The 20,147-nt window shown below is 36.1% G+C and overlaps 1 protein-coding gene across 1 annotated transcript in view; it reads right to left on the bottom strand.

Annotated features, from left to right (window-relative positions):
• PKHD1L1 (PKHD1 like 1) overlaps positions 1–20,147 on the bottom strand; it is a 154,049-nt gene that overhangs the window by 110,150 nt on the left and 23,752 nt on the right. The window contains exons 10-16 of the mRNA XM_068525490.1: positions 16,664–16,734; positions 15,375–15,485; positions 13,346–13,435; positions 11,201–11,469; positions 3,797–3,888; positions 738–897; positions 293–428 (exon numbers count right to left, since the gene is read on the bottom strand). Coding sequence (XP_068381591.1) covers positions 293–428; positions 738–897; positions 3,797–3,888; positions 11,201–11,469; positions 13,346–13,435; positions 15,375–15,485; positions 16,664–16,734 — 929 coding nt within the window. The remainder of the gene's footprint in view (positions 1–292; positions 429–737; positions 898–3,796; positions 3,889–11,200; positions 11,470–13,345; positions 13,436–15,374; positions 15,486–16,663; positions 16,735–20,147) is intronic.

Here is a 20,147-nt window from a genome sequence, read left to right as displayed (position 1 = left end):
AACTTACACCTGTAAGTCACAGATACATAAATTCCTTATGTGTGTTTAGATATGCATTTATCATGATCCTTATAGAAGAAAATAATAGTATATATCTGAAAGCTGTTTTTACTGATGCCATTTTCTATCCCAGTCTGAAGAGTTTTCTTCATAATATATTTTTTTGCTTCTTTGTCTAGCATACTATTAAAACTATATTTTCTAGACAGTAGAATTTGACTAGAGCAAATACTTTTATAATTTTGTCTATACATGAAGAGTAATAAAATCTCCCTTATTATTTACAACTTACCAGTTTTTTCCATGTTATAGGTTAATCTATATTGGTAAAATGAACATAAATTAGCTTCCACACATGGGCCGGTTACCATGATCTTCTGCACTTCATTGGTTGCATTAGTTGTTTCCCAGTTTTCCAATGTTATAACCTATTTTGCAATTTAAAACAGCATATATTTACTATATGGAAAAATACATTTTAAAAGCATCATAAGTCAGCTATTCAATGCCTCTACATTGCCCTATCTTATTGCAAATGATAAACTATTTTAATGTGTAAGTCATCAAATAACAGACTCTTTGGTTTATAATTACAGATATTCCAAGGCAAAATTCAGTAATTTTCCATGACTGTTTTCCCCCAAAACAGTATTTTACCTAGTAAAATTAATAACCAAATAGAGCTCCTATCTTTGAACATTTACTTTCTACAAAGTGGATCTATAATCATAGCAAACCTGTACTTCCTCGACAATTGTCGACTGGGATTTGATCACTTGTTCTTCATTCACTGCATCTTCCGTTTGTTGTTCAGTATAGACATTTCTATACTGGTACAGTCCAACATCCACAAAAGCACTTAGTCTGTACTCCTGCAGCAAGATTTCAATGTAATATCTGGAAAATAGTGTAACTAAAGAATGTAACTTTTTCTCCAGAGCACTTGTCATGAATTTTTCTTTCAATGAATAAAATTTCAATATGATATAAAACACCTGCTTGTTAAATGATTTATATTGAAGTATCCCTGATTTTAACTATTAAAATATTAAGTTTCATAGCAGTTTGCTAAAAGAAAATGAATTATGTAAGATATCTGCATTACAGATAAAGAGAACGATGAATTCATTCAGTTTTGTCAATAAATATTTATTGAAAAAGATACTATCCCCTATCTTCAAGGATCTGAAAACAAAATTACATTGTAGGTTATAACATAAACTTCCTGGCATAAAACAGAGGACACACAGAGGTTAAATACTTTAACGTGTGTAAGAAAATGTCAGGCAGACTTAGACATACCATATATTTTGTATCTGAGTGGTTGTATGTCTCACCGATGAAAGTTCTTACTCTAAGTTCCTTAAATATTGTCTCCACTTGTAACTTGGGAAACAACACACTGCCGCAGGAAACTTTTACTGATTAGATTGATGATGGCCCTCTAATAAGCTGGATGAGATTCACACCTTAAATTTGGAATTCTTGATTTCTGAGGCCCCATGCCCATCATCCAAATGCCTATCCAGGATAAGGTGTTCACTAATCAGCTGTTACAGGCGAGTGAAAAGCTACTGCTTCCCTACCTAAATCTCTGTCAATGTAACCACTGCTCCCATCGTTGGAGAGGCCAGCTAGGAGTTCCTTTAAATTGCCTCACATCATTCAACAGATTATCTTGTAAATGGAGAATAAGTATCCACAGTTCATGTAAGACTGTGAATGAGGGGTATTTATTACCTCTCATCTGGCAAGGATGCTGGGGCTCTGGGTCATCTCCCCCATAGAACTGATACTGGAGGATTACATCAGGCTTTTGGCTGCCTTGAGAACCTGTTTGCCAGCTCTGTCAAATCAAGGTGGGCAATACTAATTAGGGAGCAGGATTCGGAGAAGCACCATTAAATTCTGTATCCTTACTGGCAGCTTAAAAATATTTTAAGGCACTTTCTATGTGCTAGACACTAAACTGAGCACTTCACAGACATTATTATATTTAATATTCACAAAATCCTATAAAATATATATTATTATTCTGTTTGATCATATGAATAACAGAGACTAAGAGAACTTTAAAGATTGAAAAATTATTTAAAAGTTAGTCACTGAGGTAGGATTCAAAGTAGAAAGGGGGTGACCAAAGCGATATGCACTTAGAGATAAGGCTATATTATTTGAGTAAAATGAACTGGCAAGACAAGCTACCTTTGGAAAGGTCCCAGGGACCACTGTGCAATAAACCAGCATGAGTGTCTTCAATTTCAGAATACACAACCATCATTATAAGTGCCAGTGTAAATTTCAAGCTAGTTTGCACAAGCACAGATACCAGGGGCCAGATGTATTACAAGTCACCTTCATGCAAGCTCTGTGCTCTTGCCAAGCAGGTAAACTGGACTCATTTTCCAAGGTCAAGGCAAAGCCTGAAGGTGTATTGACACTTAATAGCAATAGGAATTAACAAGGTACTCCATTTACTCTGAATTGGCCCAGTGAACTTGGTTAAAAAAGAAAATGCTGAAGTTTAGAAAGAAGTGATAGTAGAAGGAGGAGGAGAAAAAGAATGAAAAGCTTATTATTCCTAAGACTTTAGTGAGAACACTTAGTGTGACTTCTCTCAGGTACCATTCATCCCAACTCTCTCTGTCCAGCTCCATCACATCTTCATGGTGTTGCCTATGAGCATAATCTAATCGATATCTGGAAAGGTGACGTGGTAAATGGAAAAAAAAACCAACAACTCCTCCCGTCAAGAAGTGAAGTGCATTTCTTCACCCACTGAATCTAAGTTTGGCCATTTGCTTTGGCCAATTGGATATTAGCAAATATGACACAAGCAGAATTTCAAAAGTACCTGTGCATTAGGAATTGCCCTCTTAACTGCTGGGACACTGTGACAAGCCTGGGCTAGCCTCCTTGAAGATGAGAGACCATGTGGAGTGAGACATCCCAGATATCTCAGTTCCCATCGGGACAGCTGAGGCTCCTGATATGTGAATGAGGCCATCCTGGACCATTAATCACCAACTAAATAGTCAGGATCAAAAGAACTACCTAGCTAATCACAAAACTGGGTTGCTTTAAGCTACTAAATTTGGGGGAATGGTTTCTTACTCAGCAAAACCTAACAGATACAAATGGTAAATGGAAGAAAATTTCAATGAAACTTTTGATGTTCTCCATGTAACTTAGCTATTTTGCATATATCATCTTTTACCTCCCTGTTTTCTAGGAATCCTGAATTGACTTTTCGAATAGGATTATTAGCTATTTGAATAATATCATTTTCTCCCTGGAATTGACCTTTCAGCACTAAATAAGTACTCCTTAAGGGCAGGGAATATATTTTAATATCCTTTGTATTAAATTTCTAGTATCTGGTCCAGGGTCTGGAATAAATCAGGAGAATATTAAATATATATTAACTATGGTACAAATCCATGTGGTTTTTGTGATTTTTCTCTAGCAATAGAGAAAATAGGAGAAGAGAAATTAGACGGCTGGATTGACTGAAAGGTCCTAATAAGAAACTAAAGCAGGATTAAGTAAATTTCACAAAATTGTAATTTCTGCAACACGAATAATTTAGATTTCAAATTTTCCTGGTTAGCTGAATGCCAGTATGCTTGAAAATATAGAAACAAAACTTAACAAATTACAGAGAATGACCAATTATAAATTAAACCAATAAACTAGTATCACTTCTACCAATAAAACAAATTGAAAACATTTTTATATATAAAATTATAGTTTTTAAATATTACACAATAATTTAAAGAAAAGAAAAAAACCTTACTCTTTTCCTTTTTGAAGATGAATGTCATCTGATCTTTGTGTTGGGCTGGAAAAATAACTGTTGGCATTGGAAGAATGATAGGCAATCCTCACCTTATCCCAAAAAGACAGAGAGAGACAGAGAGAGAGAGAGAGAGAGGGAGAAAAGAACTTATTAATAAGCCTTTTCAGCATTTATTTATCATTTATTTTTTCTGTCAGTCTTAGAACTTTTATGAACAGAAAAATGTGAAAATATTTCACATTTTTCTTCTAATATGTTTTTCATGATGAAATGGATTTTTAAAAATTATCAAAGCTCACTTCACCCCCTCCACCCTTAACTAACATCAACTCCACTATTCCATGAACACACACAGAACATAGCTTTTCCACAATTAGAACTGCAAATGGGAAATTTAAAGATCCATACAGGGAGGAGGTTGTTTTTGTTAAATAAAATATTCCTTTGTTCTGCCGAGAACTTCGAAGGACTTAATCTAAATGAGATCATTAAAAGGAGGTCTGAAAGATGCCAAAGATTACTAATTGGGTCTGCATACTAGAAAGAGAAGACTTTGGGCTTCCTATTAGAAATGACTATACTGTCTTTAAAGGAAACATGCTGAAAAGCTATGGTAAAATTGGAATTCATGTGTTATAGGAAGGAATTTAAACTTGTTCACCCAGTTTGGGAGACAACCTTGCCATATATATAGTGATTCATAAAATGTTCTTATGATTTGATTCATTAGTTGCACAATTGTGAAATTGTCCTAAAGAAATAACATAAAATACAGAATAATTTAATGAACACAAATGTTCAATTGAGTATGGTTTGTGGTCACAAAAAATCAGAAGTTAAAAACTTATCAGGGGGATTAACCAAGATGGCGGAGTAGAAGGACGTGCTCTCACTCCCTCTTGCGAGAGCACCAGAATCACAACTGGCTGCTGGACAATCATCGACAGGAAGACACTGGACTTCACCAAAGAGGATACCCCACGTCCAAGGACAGAGGAGAAGCCACAGTGAGACGGTAGGAGGGGCACAATCAGAGTAAAATCAAATCCCATAACTGCTGGGTGGGTGACTCACAGACTGGCGAACACTTATACCACAGAAGTCCACCCACTGGAGTGAAGGTTCTGAGCCCCACGTCAGGCTTCCCAACCTGGGGGTCCGGCAACAGGAGGAGGAATTCCAAGAGAATCAGACTTTGAAGCCTAGTGGGAATTGATTGCAGGACTTCGACAGGACTGGGGGAAACAGAGACCCCACTCTTGGAGGGCACACACAAAGTAGTGTGTGCATTGGGACCCAGGGGAAGGAGCAGTGACCCTGGGGGAGACTGAACCAGACATACCTGCTGGTGTTGGGGGGGTCTCCTGCAGAGGCAGGGGGTGGCTCTGTTTCACCGTGGGGACAAGGACACTGGCAGTGGAGGTTCTGGGAAGTTCTCCTTGGCATGAGCCCTCCCAGATTCTGCCATTAACCCCACCAAAGAGCCCAGGTAGGCTCCAGTGTTGGGTTGCCTCAGGCAAAACAACCAACATGGAGGGAACCCAGCCCTACCATCAACAGTCAAGTGGATTAAAGTTTTACGGAGCTCTGACCGCCACAGCAACAGTCAGCTCTACCCACCACCAGAGCCTCCCATCAAGCCTCTTAGATAGCCTCAACCACCAGAGGGCAGACAGCAGAAACAAGAAAAACTACAATCCTGCAGCCTGTGGACCAAAAGCCACAGTTACAGAAAGATAGACAACATAAAAAGGCAGAGGGCTATATACAAGATGAAGGAACAAGAAAAAACCCCAGAAAATCAACTAAATGAAGTGGAGATAGGCAACCTTCCAGAAAAAGAATTCAGAATAATGATAGTGAAGATGATCCAGGAGCTTGGAATAAGAATGGAGGCAAAGATTGAGAAGATGCAAGAAATGATTAACAAAGACCTAGAAGAATTAAAGAACAAACAAACAGAGATGACCAATACAATAACTGAAATGAAAACTACACTAGAAGGAATCAATAGCAGAATAACTGAGGCAGAAGAAAGGATAAGTAACCTGGAAGACAGAATGGTGGAATTCACTGCTGTGGAACAGACTAAAGAAAAAAGAATGAAAAGAAATGAAGACAGCCTAAGAGACCTCTGGGACAACATTAAACACAACAACATTCGCATTATAGGGGGCCCAGAAGGAGAAGAGAGAGAGAAAGGACCAGAGAAAATATCTGAAGAGATTATAGTCGAAAACTTCCCTAACATGGGAAAGGAAATAGCCACCCAAGTCCAGGAAGCGCAGAGAGTCCCATACAGGATAAACCCAAGGAGAAACATGCCGAGACACATAGTAATCAAAGTGGCAAAAATTAAAGACAAAGACAAATTATTGAAAGCAGCAAGGGAAAAACGACAAATAACATACAAGGGAACTCCCATAAGGTTAACAGCTGATTTCTCAGCAGAAACTCTACAAGCCAGAAAGGAGTGGCATGATATACTTAAAGTGATGAAAGGGAAGAACCTACAACCAAGATTACTCTACCCGGCAAGGATCTCATTTAGATTTGATGGAGAAATCAAAAGCTTTACAGACAAGCAAAAGCTACGAGAATTCAGCACCACCAAACCAGCTCTACAACAAATGCTAAAGGAACTTCTCTAAGTGGGAAACACAAGAGAAGAGAAGGACCTACAAAAACAAACCCAAAACAATTAAGAAAATGGTCAGAGGAACATACATATCGATAATTACCTTAAACGTGAATGGATTAAATGCTCCAACCAAAAGACACAGGCTTGCTGAATGGATACAAAAACAAGACCCATATATATGCTGTCTACAAGAGACCCACTTTAGACCTAGGGACACATACAGACTGAAAGTGAGGGGATGGAAAAAGATATTCCATGCAAATGGAAATCAAAAGAAAGCTGGATTAGCTATACTCATATCAGATAAAATAGACTTTGAAATAAAGAATGTTACAAGAGACAAGGAAGGACACTACATAATGATCAAGGGATCAAAGAAGAAGATATAACAATTATAAATATATATGCACCCTACATAGGAGCACCTCAATACATAAGGCAACTGCTAACAGCTATAAAAGAGGAAATTGACAGTAACACAATAATAGTGGGGGACTTTAACACCTCACTTACACCAATGGACAGACATCCAAAATGAAAATAAATAAGGAAACAGAAGCTTTAAATGACACAATAGACCACATAGATTTAATTGATATTTATAGGACATTCCATCCAAAAACAGCAGATTACACGTTCTTCTCAAGTGCGCATGGAACATTCTCCAGGACAGATCACATCTTGGGTCACAAATCAAGCCTCAGTAAATTTAAGAAAATTGAAATCATATCAAGCATATTTTCTGACCACAACACTATGAGATTAGTAATGAATTACAGGGAAAAAAACGTAAAAAAGACAAACACATGGAGGCTAAACAATACGTTACTAAATAACCAAGAGATGACTGAAGAAATCAAAGAGGAAATCAAAAAATACCTAGAGACAAATGACAATGAAAACACGACGATCCAAAACCTATGGGATGCAGCAAAAGCAGTTCTAAGAGGGAAGTTTATAGCTATACAAGCCTACCTAAAGAAACAAGAAAAATCTCAAGTAAACAACCTAACCTTACACCTAAAGAAACTAGAGAAAGAAGAACAAACAAAACCCAAAGTTAGCAGAAGAAAAGAAATCATAAAGATCAGAGCAGAAATAAATGAAATAGAAACAAAGAAAACAATAGCAAAGATCAATAAAACTAAAAGCTGGTTCTTTGAGAAGATAAACAAAATTGATAAGCCATTAGCCAGACTCATCAAGAAAAAGAGGGAGAGGACTCAAATCAATAAAATCAGAAATGAAAAAGGAGAAGTTACAACTGACACAGCAGAAATACAAAGCATCCTAAGAGACTACTACAAGCAACTTTATGCCAATAAAATGGACAACCTGGAAGAAATGGACAAATTCTTAGAAAGGTATAACCTTCCAAGACAGAACCAGGAAGAAATAGAAAATATGAACAGACCAATCACAAGTAATGAAATTGAAACTGTGATTAAAAATCTTCCAACAAACAAAAGTCCAGGACCAGATGGCTTCACAGGTGAATTCTATCAAACATTTAGAGAAGAGCTAACGCCTATCCTTCTCAAACTCTTCCAAAAAATTGCAGAGGAAGGAACACTCCCAAACTCATTCTATGAGGCCACCATCACCCTGATACCAAAACCAGACAACGATACTAGAAAAAAAGAAAATTACAGACCAACATCACTGATGAATATAGATGCAAAAATCCTCAACAAAATACTAGCAAACAGAATCCAACAACACATTAAAAGGATCATACACCACGATCAAGTGGGATTTATCCCAGGGATGCAAGGATTCTTCAATATATGCAAATCAATCAATGTGATACACCATATCAACAAATTGAAGAATAAAAACCATATGATCGTCTCAATAGATGCAGAAAAAGCTTTTGACAAAATTCAACACCCATTTATGATAAAAACTCTCCAGAAAGTGGGCACAGAGGGAACCTACCTCAACATAATAAAGGCCATATATGACAAACCCACAGCAAACATCATTCTCAATGGTGAAAATCTGAAAGCATTTCCTCTAAGATCAGGAACGAGACAAGGATGTCCACTCTCACCACTATTATTCAACATAGTTCTGGAAGTCCTAGCCACAGCAATCAGAGAAGAAAAAGAAATAAAAGGAATACAAATTGGAAAAGAAGAAGTAAAACTGTCACTTTTTGCAGATGACATGATACTATACATAGAGAATCCTAAAACTGCCACCAGAAAACTGCTAGAGCTAATTAATGAATATGGTAAAGTTGCAGGACACAAAATTAATGCACAGAAATCTCTTGCATTCCTATACACTAATGATGAAAAATCTGAAAGAGAAATTATGGAAACACTCCCATTTACCATTGCAACAAAAAGAATAAAATACCTAGGAATAAACCTACCTAGGGAGACAAAAGACCTGTATGCAGAAAACTATAAGACACTGATGAAAGAAATTAAAGATGATACCAACAGATGGAGAGATATACCATGTTCTTGGATTGGAGGAATCACCATTGTGAAAATGACTATACTACCCAAAGCAATCTACAGATTCAATGCAATCCCTATCAAATTACCAATGGCATTTTTTACGGAGCTAGAACAAATCATCTTAAAATTTGTATGGAGACACAAAAGACCCTGAATAGCCAAAGCAGTCTTGAGGGAAAAAAACGGAGCTGGAGGAATCAGACTCCCTGACTTCAGACTATACTACAAAGCTACAGTAATCAAGACAATATGGTACTGGCACAAAAACAGAAACGTAGATCAACGGAACAAGATAGAAAGCCCAGAGATTAACCCACGCACCTATGGTCAACTAATCTATGACAAAGGAGGCAAAGATATACAATGGAGAAAAGACAGTCTCTTCAATAAGTGGTGCTGGGAAAACTGGACAGCTACATGTAAAAGAATGAAATTAGAATACTCCCTAACACCGTACACAAAAATAAACTCAAAATGGATTAGAGACCTAAATGTAAGACTGGACACTATAAAACTCTTAGAGGAAAACATAGGAAGAACACTCTTTGACATAAATCACAGCAAGATCTTTTTTGATCCACCTCCTAGAGTAATGGAAATAAAAACAAAAATAAACAAATGGGACCTAATGAAACTTCAAAGCTTTTGCACAGCAAAGGAAACCATAAACAAGACGAAAAGACAACCCTCAGAATGGGAGAAAATATTTGCAAACGAATCAACGGACAAAGGATTAATCTCCAAAATATATAAACAGCTCATGCAGTTCAATATTAAAGAAACAAACACCCCAATCCAAAAATGGGCAGAAGACCTAAATAGACATTTCTCCAAAGAAGACATACAGACGGCCACGAAGCACATGAAAAGATGCTCAACATCACTAATTATTAGAGAAATGCAAATCAAAACTACAATGAGGTATCACCTCACACCAGTTAGAATGGGCATCATCAGAAAATCTACAAACAACAAATGCTGGAGAGGGTGTGGAGAAAAGGGAACCCTCTTGCACTGTTGGTGGGAATGTAAATTGATACAGCCACTATGGAGAACAATATGGAGGTTCCTTACAAAACTAAAAATAGAATTACCATATGACCCAGCAATCCCACTACTGGGCATTTACCCAGAGAAAACCATAATTCAAAAAGACACATGCACCCGAATGTTCATTGCAGCACTATTTACAATAGCCAGGTCATGGAAGCAACCTAAATGCCCATCAACAGACGAATGGATAAAGAAGTGGTGGTACATATATACAATGGAATATTACTCAGCCATAAAAAGGAACGAAATTGAGTCATTTGTTGAGACGTGGATGGATCTAGAGACTGTCATACAGAGTGAAGTAAGTCAGAAAGAGAAAAACAAGTATCGTATATTAACGCATGTATGTGGAACCTAGAAAAATGGTACAGATGAGCCGGTTTGCAGGGCAGAAGTTGAGACACAGATGTAGAGAACAGACATATGGACACCAAGGGGGGAAAACTGTGGTGGGCTGGGGATGGTGGTGTGCTGAATTGGGCGATTGGGATTGACATGTATACACTGATGTGTATAAAATTGATGCCTAATAAGAACCTGCAGTATAAAAAACAAACAAACAAACAAACAAAACAACTAATACTAAACTTTCATTGGGTTATTTGTATGGAAATATGTTAATATAAATGTTTCAAACATTACATAAAAAAAAAATAAAGTGTATAAGAATAAAAAAAAAAAAAAAAACTTATCAGTATGGGGAAAGGTAGTAAATTCATGCAATAGCATACTATTCAGTCACCAAAAATGGTGTTATATAAGTTATTTAATAATATGTGAAAACACTAATACATGACAAAAATGACTATAAAATTGGATGTATGATCCTATTTATGTAAGAAACAAAATACAGACAAAAGGAGATAATAGACTTTAATCTCATGACCAAATAATAGTGAAACAGATCTAGCAGGATAGTGAAATACTTGTACTCTCCTCCAAATTTCCTATGTGTGACTATAATTCTTTCATAATAAAAATAATCTTCAATTTTAAAGGAAACGTATGTTTTTTTTTTTGTTGTTAGAGAAAATTTAGGTATGGTAAAGCATTTTCTTTTAGGCAATGGGTTTTCTAACAACTTTATGGTTCATACCACATGTGTTAAAATAGCCAAGAACCCACCACATAAATTCGTTAATATATTCATTGGTTTTGGTGTAGAATAAATGGGATATGTATAAAGGTTATCATATTGTTTCTATAATATCAAGTAGTATTCTGTGGCTTCCCTACCTTATCTTCAGGAAGTCCAGTCTGGCTGAAATAAATAGCATAACGGTCATCACCCTTGATGTAGAATCTATAAACATCGGAATCTGGAGCCACCAAAAATCCACTGAAGCGTGCAACAAATGTATCTTGTTCCATAGGCCAAAGATAGGAAGCTGAATCTACCCAACTGGCACCCATGTACCCTGGAGTTTTTTCATTGTATTCGAGTATCTCTTCAAGACGTACTGGACGGCTACTATTCCATACCTCAAGCTTTAGGCCTCTCCCACCTGAACATAACAAAATAAAAGAAGGCTTTCATCAGAATTTTCATGCAGTATCTCAATGTCTTTTACTTGGGTAGTGATTATAGGTATTCTATTTCTATTCACATTTTTACAGCATGTGTGTAAACAAAACAATTACACATAACTCTATGTGTACCTGTACCCAGAGGATAGACCGCTGTTAAGACAGTCTGCAATTTATTATTTCACATATCTGTCCCTCAGATTCTACATATGTAAAATGAGAGTAATATTATGATTGGCATGGCTGCTATGGGGATTAGCTATCATATATATATGTAAAATACCTGGTACTTAGTGAATGCTTTACATAAGATAGTAATAATATAATAATTATTATTTTTGATATGACTGATGTTGCTTTATATAGTCAAGACTCAAAACTTCAAGATTCAGATCATTTGATTACAAAATCTTCACCTTGATTATTCTCTCTAATAAAAGTTACTCAATTAATGGCTCAATGAACAGACACTGTTGGCCTTAAGATTTCCGTCAGTATTTGTTTTTCTTCTTTTTGACATTACTTTTGCTCTAGGATTTCTCCTTCTTGGACAGAATCAGAGAGAGAACATTCTCATTAAAGTGAACTTACACTTGCCAGTGTAATTTTTTCCTAATCATAATGAGCCGTCTCACTTTTTATTTTTCTTCTTTAAAATACAACAACAATCAATCAGGCTCAGGCCTTGGTTCAGCAGCCTTAGGCTTGTCCGGAGTGCCTGAATCTGGAAAATAATGGCTACTACTCTTCCCCTGAGTCTGGTGAGAGAAAAGCTTGAGCACTTCAACCTTTTATAGCAGCAGCATGCTCTGGTATATACAACTTTCTTTAAAGTAATCAATTATAAATATCAAAATTCTCCTCTTAAACTGGTCATTTTTTAAATATCATTCAAAACAAGGACATTTAAGAGGTTAATAAAATGAATTTATTTGGCTTCAAATACCAATCAATGACACAATTATAAACTGATTTCACTGAGTGCACAGGATGAGATACAGAATCCACACACACACATACACAGCATCACGGTGGTCTAGTTGCAGATATCAAGGCCATCAGGTGCACTTTCACTGGTCACAGGCGAAAATCTGAAAAGAATTTTGTGTTCCGTTTCTCTCATCCCTGTGATCATGCCTAAATCATTCTAGACAAATAAGGACTTAACCTCTGCCATTTATTTTTTAACCAGGAATAAAGCATTTAAAAATTTTCCATGTAGCCTGTACCAAAATTTAGTAATAATCATTTGATCTGGAATAAAGGCACCCTCATAGAGTACTCTATCAGTAGAGTTTTCACAGGGTATCTGAGTAATTTAGGCCAGGTTTTACCTCCACTGGTGCAGCCTTGATGCAGCTATATTAATAGAAAAATTTCCTAATCCAGGAAGTATAAAGAAAAAAACTAGGAAGAAATTTATTATAATTCTCACTACAAATTCTAAAAAATTCAAACAATATTTTCTGTTACTATTTTACGGGCTGAATGTTTGGGTCCCCTCAAAACTCAGATGTTGAAACCTAATGCCCAATGTGATGGTATTAGGAGGTAGGGCCTAATGAATAGGATAAGTGCTCTTATGAAAGAGACCCCACAGAGGTCTCTTCTCCCTAGCCCTGAGAAGGCCTCATCCGTGAGAAAGCAGGTCCTCACTACATCCCCAATGTGCCAGTGCTCTGACCTTTGACTCCTATCCTCCAGAACTGTGAGAAATCAATGTTGTTTATAAGCTACCCAGTCTATGGTATTCTGTTATAACAGCCTAAGCAGACTAAGACACTAAAGATATCTGTCAATAATATTCCTCTTATGCAAATATAGAAATGGTCCTTCTCCTTTTTGTTGACTTACCTGGATATACAGTTCTGAGAATATCAGGTTTAGGGGGTGTCTTGCAACATATGCTATTTTCTGTGACATTCAAAACATCACAGGCTTGACCTACAGAGAAGCAAGGGCAGAACTATTACTACAGAGCTTCAGAATGCAAATCACATCAGCCTATCTTGGAGTGCTTTTTCAATTAAAGCTAAGTTGCAAAAGCAAGAGGCAAAGTTGAAGGGTCTTAATTTCCTTTACATATTCTCCATGAAAGCTTTAGCATTCATCAATTGTCATACTTCCACAAGGCTACATTTTGCTGGCAAAATCTCACAAGTCTGAGTTAGAATATTTCATAATTTCTGAGAAACAAAATACAAAATTTGATAAAATGATGTCACTGTAAAATATTTTATCTGGGTCCAAAGCAAAGCCTTATGTTTTGTTCCTTGGAGAAAGTTTCTGAATAAATCAATGATGTTCAGAATTTACAAAAGTAGATGATCCCGGTCCTCTTAGATTAATGGTGGTTTTGTCCACCTTTTCCAAATGAAAACAAAAGGAGTAATAACTTGTAAGTGGTATTTTCACAGACAGATGGAAACCAAAACAGACAAGATTCTAAATAAGAGTTGTTATACATAAGCACAATTAGACTTCAGTAAGAGTGTATGTTTTAGACCCCCATGTATTCCTCACAATGCCTCACGTAAGGTCAGCCCTCATTAACTATTTACTGAAATGGAAATAACCCATGAACAGTGAAGCAAGAGAAATGAAGGAAAGTATCTTTGCCACATTTTGTTTGGTGGCCTGGAAAATGTATACTTCAACACAACCTTTTACTATTTTGAATGCTTTGTGAATGCAAGATCATTGAACTAGAAAACAGTACCTTTTAACAGTATATTAAACTAACTTAACCCATTTTGTTTGGAGCAAAGGAAAGATACAAAAACCAATCATTATTTTCAAGAAATTATTGAGGATTCAAAAGCTCAAATCTGGCTGTAACATTAATGGCAATGAAATATGATTAAAAAAATTTAACATGTTATCTTCGCTTATCAGCTGTATCATAATATCAGATTGTAAAACATATTATATATATTAAAAATATTTTATGTCCCTGCTTCTAATATTTAAAATATAGTATCTGATCAGAATAACATATTATATGAAAGTTTAAAATCTTTTGGCCTATGCAGGTGGCCAGTGAGGATTCATGGGGACAGGAAAGACATTATATGAACGTTACACGAGGTTGCTTTCTATGAATTTCTTTTCTTGAAATCACATTTTGGCTGGCTCATTAGCAGATTCCTTAAAAGTAGAAAGTACCTAAGCAGCGGGCTCTATCAGAAAAATTACGTGCCAGATGCATGGGCAGATATCCTGTCCCCTGTGCGTCAAGGTAGGTAAGGTCATTATAACTGAGTGGGAAGATCCCATTACATTCATCCCCAACTTCCTATTTGAGCTGCCTAGCACCCTACCTCTGAACAGATCTGGACCAGACATATAAAAGTGATGCATAACCAGAGAATCAAGCCTGATGTGCAGCTGTGAACATATAACACATTAATTGATGCTCTTTCTAAGGCCAATATCATCTGTAATTACTGATGTCCAGGTAAGGCACCGTATATGACAAGGGGATGAGGAGAGTATCCCTAAATACCACTTTAAATTTTCCCATAATTACCTAACCCATTAAGAAATAATAACAGTTCAAAAAGGTAATTTAAGAGTCTATTAAATAGAGGGTACGTGTGTCACTAAGTGTGGTGAGGAATTTGTTGATGGCAGCCATGATGCTGCCATGCAGTGCCCTTCGGTGCTGACCTCAAAGCCCAAATCCTGGTCATATAAGGCTGCAAGGAGTGGTCCTCACTGGAGAAGTGCAGTGGGAAAAGCATCAAGCCCCCAGAACCAAATGCCCATCTGAAAATACACAGCTTTTAAATTAAGCATTAATTAAGAAAAGACTGTCATTCTTCTTAGAAATTATTAAAGAAAAGGAAGGATTCGTTCTTTCATTAAAAATCATGAAAAATACCTCCAATGAAAACTCGGACTGGGAAATCTGTCTGATCAAAGAACCGTCCACTTATTGTTAGCATGGTGCCGCCTTGAATGCTTCCTTGTGAAGGTGAAATCGTAGTGACCTCTGGGAGGGGGAGGGGAAGGACAAGAAATACAATGTCATGAATACTGCACATAAACACAAATGTTTGATTTTTACCAATTTTCCAAACTACCTAGCCATAGTACATAACACAGTGAAGGTACTGGATTACCAAATGAAAGTATCAGGTGTTTCATTATTTTGTCTCTGATGCAGTCCTGCAAAGAGGACTATAAACATGGCTTTCACAGAGACCTACATCTTCTGGGGACCAGGCATTAGTGGTAACTAGTACTGAAGAGACACTGGTTAACAGAAGGATCCAGAGAACAAGGAAAACCTGGGCTGAGCATAGATGTTTGGTTCCAAAAGAAAACAGGAAGGCATAGAGAACGGCCTCTTCTTTATGCTCTTGAAGAATGAATCTTCCTTATATTTATGGGCCAACATCTTATATTTATATTTTTTTCATATACTAATATATTAACTATGATTGGAATTCTTGTGGCTTTATATATAAAAGTCTTAGGTATATTGGTAAAATAGCCCAGTGCATGACATATGGTAGATTCTTATTAAAATTTATCCTTATTAGTTCAATCTATCAAAGTTCTATGTATTTTTACATAGGAGTTTCACATTAAATAAGTTTCTAGAAAAAGCCAGGATAGATCATATTTGATTGATTCCAAGACATACATTTTTTTCACATTTGAACATCTTTGAAATCTGAATCATCCCAGACCTGGAAGGAAGTACAATTCTTCCAGAAGGGTTTGTGTTTGCTTCTGACACTCTCCTAGGGGCACTACAAACCTGAGACCTCTTTAAATTAAAATAAATTATGATCTGCTTGAGGATTCTTTTGGACCACACTGAGAGCATAAGTCTCAGAGAGTGCTGGTTTGTGGTTTAAATTGACAGCAGAGATTTTTTTTTTTCCTCCCTTGATCAACAGCCCAAGTTGAGATGCACAAGTTTCCCTGCTGTCTCTTTTAGTGTGATAAGTGTATTTCTCAATCAACCTTACACCAGAAATGTAGTTTTCGGGATCGTAGCTTAATGTCAGGACTTCCTATTTCACTCCTCATCTTAGGTGTGTTTCCTTTCTTAGAATTACGTAACATAATGTAGTACACTTTACAGTCACTGTTGTATTTGATTTGATGAAATAAATCTCTTCTCCCGCCCCCCACCCCACACACAGAAAGGTCACATACCTGCATATGTTTGAAACATTGAAATTTTATTGAGAGAAGAAACAAAATATGCCATTTTTTGTGGTAAACTCCTGTTTAAAAAAAGTAAAAATTCTTGCTTTAAAAATGACCTTTATTTTAGGAAACTGTTTCTTTTTTTTTTTTTTTTTTACTTTAGTGATAGAAATCATATCGTAATTTACAAAGGAGCAGGAAAGAACTTTTCAGGAGGATAAAAATGTTCTACATCCTGATTTAGTTATTGATTACACAAATATACAAATACATGAAGATACATTTGTCAGAACTCACTGAACTGCACACTTAAAATACGTACATTTTATTATATGCAAATTATACTTCAGTAAAGTAAGAATTTATATTAACATAAAAAATAAACAGACGGGAGGATTGCCCTTCATAAAAGCTGGGCTCTACTGATGACCACCCCAGGGCACTCTATGCTCTTATAACCCATTTACTGTCAGAATAACTAACATTATTGAAGACTTATCAGGTATGCTAAGATTTTTAAGCTTTTAAGCTAAGATTTTTTAAGCTTTTAATTTATTATGCTATTAAATTTTTAATTTTATATCCCATGAGGTAGGTAAAACTCAGAGAATTTTTATTTTAGTCAAGATCACAAAGACAGTAAGTAGCAGAAACAGAATTTGAACCCAGGCAGTTTGAGTCCAGAGCCCTGGGTACTACACAGTTCTCCTCTCTTGCCACTAACTTACATGAGAATACAGATGGATGAGAGCAAGTTCACAACAGTCCACCAGAGTTAAGTCACCCTTAATAAACACAGAACCTATTCATATTTTTGACAGATACATACTTGCACTTCCATAGTCTAGAGGGTTAGGAAAGGAAGAAATCTGATCCTAAAATTAAATGCTGTTCTCTTAATTACCTCAATTAAATTCATAATTAGAAAAGTTAAGAAATTCTAATATTAAGACCCTAAACCCATTCATCATAATTATAACACAATGAACTGGAATCTAAAAGGATAATGCAAATCTTGTGGTGGAGACCAAGAGTTAACTCCCTATAAGTCTAACACAGGCATTATAAAGTGCATTTGCAAAGCTAAAGAGTCCCTGAAAATATTTTATGCTAAATTAGTTATTTAAGAAGTTCATACTAGATTTTATATTTTTATGTTATAAGCTTTTCAGTTGATTTCTCAAAGATCTGAAATGATGCCAGTTCCGACAATGTTGTCTGTGGTCAGATCCTGCATCTGAAAAATTAACTCTGCTTTTTAAGTTGGTGGGAAAATTGCCTCCTGAAATAAAATTTGAATGTAATTTATTTGGTATGACACTGAGGTGATTTTCACTAATTCATTGATAATGACTAGGCATTTCTCAATTAAGCGAGCCTCATCTAAACCTTATCAGTTTGGAACAGCTGTTGTTTGAACTTGGGGTAATAGAAGAGAGAAGGTTGGTTATTAAAAGAAATACAGAATGCACACAACATTGTAAATCAACTAAACTTCAAAAAAAAAAAAAATGAAATACAGAACGGGTGCCACAATAGTGTCTAATTGGTTCACCTGATATTCAGGAATGCTCCTGAAATTTGTAAAATATGGATTTTATAACTTATAAAATGACAACTTTTTTTAAATGCCATGTAATCTTAAAACTAGGCTCTTAAGTAGTAAACGTCATATTTTTAACAGTTATCTTAAATTCATAAGATTGTTTTATATAGAAACACAATTTCTTAAATTCTGAGACACTAATACAAAAGGAAATCCATTGGCTTAAAAAAGAAAAAAATGATTGTAAGTCAAGATCACAGAATTAACAATTTTATGCAATATTTTTGCCTATATATGTGCAAATTTTCTGACTTTTTAAAATTGAAAATTGGGGGCATGTTAATGCCACATGTTGACTTACGTATACTTATTAATCACATTCAAGCTTGATCACTCAAACGTTCTATTTTTGGGTAATTATTTCTCTGAGAGACATATGATGGATTTGGCAATTAGTACCTTTCATACAGACTCAGGACTAAGAATTCACTTTTCTCACCTTAGGAAGAATGACATTGAGAGCATAAAAGAACCATATATAGTTCATGAAATAATTTAAAACTGAGTAATTGTTGCTTCTGACATATTTTTCTAGTATTTTCAATAAAATCCTATTGTCTTATCTTATCAAATTATATGTAAGTAGGCCATGTCTTTGCAGCAAATCACAGTTAAGTCATGGGACTGTGTCATTTGCCCCTTGTAAATCATAAAGGTAAATCTTAGCACCGTTTACATATCATCCACTCTGGCTTATCTTGAATTATAATATTCTTCATGGTTTTAGTGCACTATATATTATTCTATAATGAAATGTCCAGAGGGAATTCTCTGGCGGTCCAGTGGTTAGGACTTGGTGCTTTCACTGCCAGGGCCTGGGGTCGATCCCTGGTTGGGGAACTGAGATCCTGCAAGCTGCGTGGCACAGCCCCCAAAAAATAATAATAAAAATTTTTTTAAAAAAGAAAATACAGTCCCTGTGCTTTGGGGACCCACAATTTTAAAAAAAAGTGTCCAGCCTAGGTTTATAACTTGGTAATAAACATATTGCCTCTAGGTGTCTAGAACTAGCTCATGTCTAAATACAGTGATAATGGATTTGGTTTCAACAACTCAGCTGCATTTCCATACATGCATGGACCAAATCTCACCCTTCTCTTGCAGTCTGTAAACAATGAACAGGAATAACATCTACTCTGATTACAATATTGCCACTCTTTCTAAACTTCTAAGCACTGAGTCTCTCTTCAGAGACAAAAAAAAATCAATAGACCTATTTTATCATTGGTCTACTACTTATACATTAGTACTGGATGGCTAAATCTTGTGCCTTATTTGGATTTCTATCAACCAGCTCATTTTCCCAGGCACATCATGGTCCTGCCCATAAAAGGCCATTAGCATGCTATAGCTAGTGGGACAGCCAACAAATGCCACCCCCCCACATTTGCAAATGCTCCAGGAGTGGGGTGATGCCACCATGCCAGAGAATCCTGAGTCAGGATGTTAAATACTGATGAGATGTGTTTCTGTGACTGAAACCTTCCATCAGTCATGGCAGAGCGCTGGAATAAAAGGCTTAGGCCCTGGAGTCAGACTGCATGGGTTCACATTCTAGCTCGGCTTCCTATTGGCTGAATATCCTTGGGCAAATTATTTAATGTTCCTAAGCCTCATTTTCCCAGTGTGCAGTACGGGGTGGATGATAACATTCAATTTATAGGTTCTTTGGGAGTATTAAACTAGATAATATATGTAAAGTGCTTAACACCATGCCTGCTACTAAATGTTCATTATTATTATCTATAATATGACATTTGCAGCATGTGTTGAGACTTGCATATTCTGATATTTCTGTAAGCGTGTGATGGTCTTTCTGACTGAAATTAGGATGTAGGATATCTGGAAATAAGTTCTAGTTTTACTAAAAATCATAAATATAAG

The sequence above is a fragment of the Eschrichtius robustus genome, chromosome 17, assembly GCF_028021215.1.
Source record: "Eschrichtius robustus isolate mEscRob2 chromosome 17, mEscRob2.pri, whole genome shotgun sequence".
Lineage (NCBI taxonomy): Eukaryota > Metazoa > Chordata > Mammalia > Artiodactyla > Eschrichtiidae > Eschrichtius > Eschrichtius robustus.
Note: the sequence above shows the minus strand (reverse complement) of the source record. Positions and strands in the feature narration are given on the sequence as shown.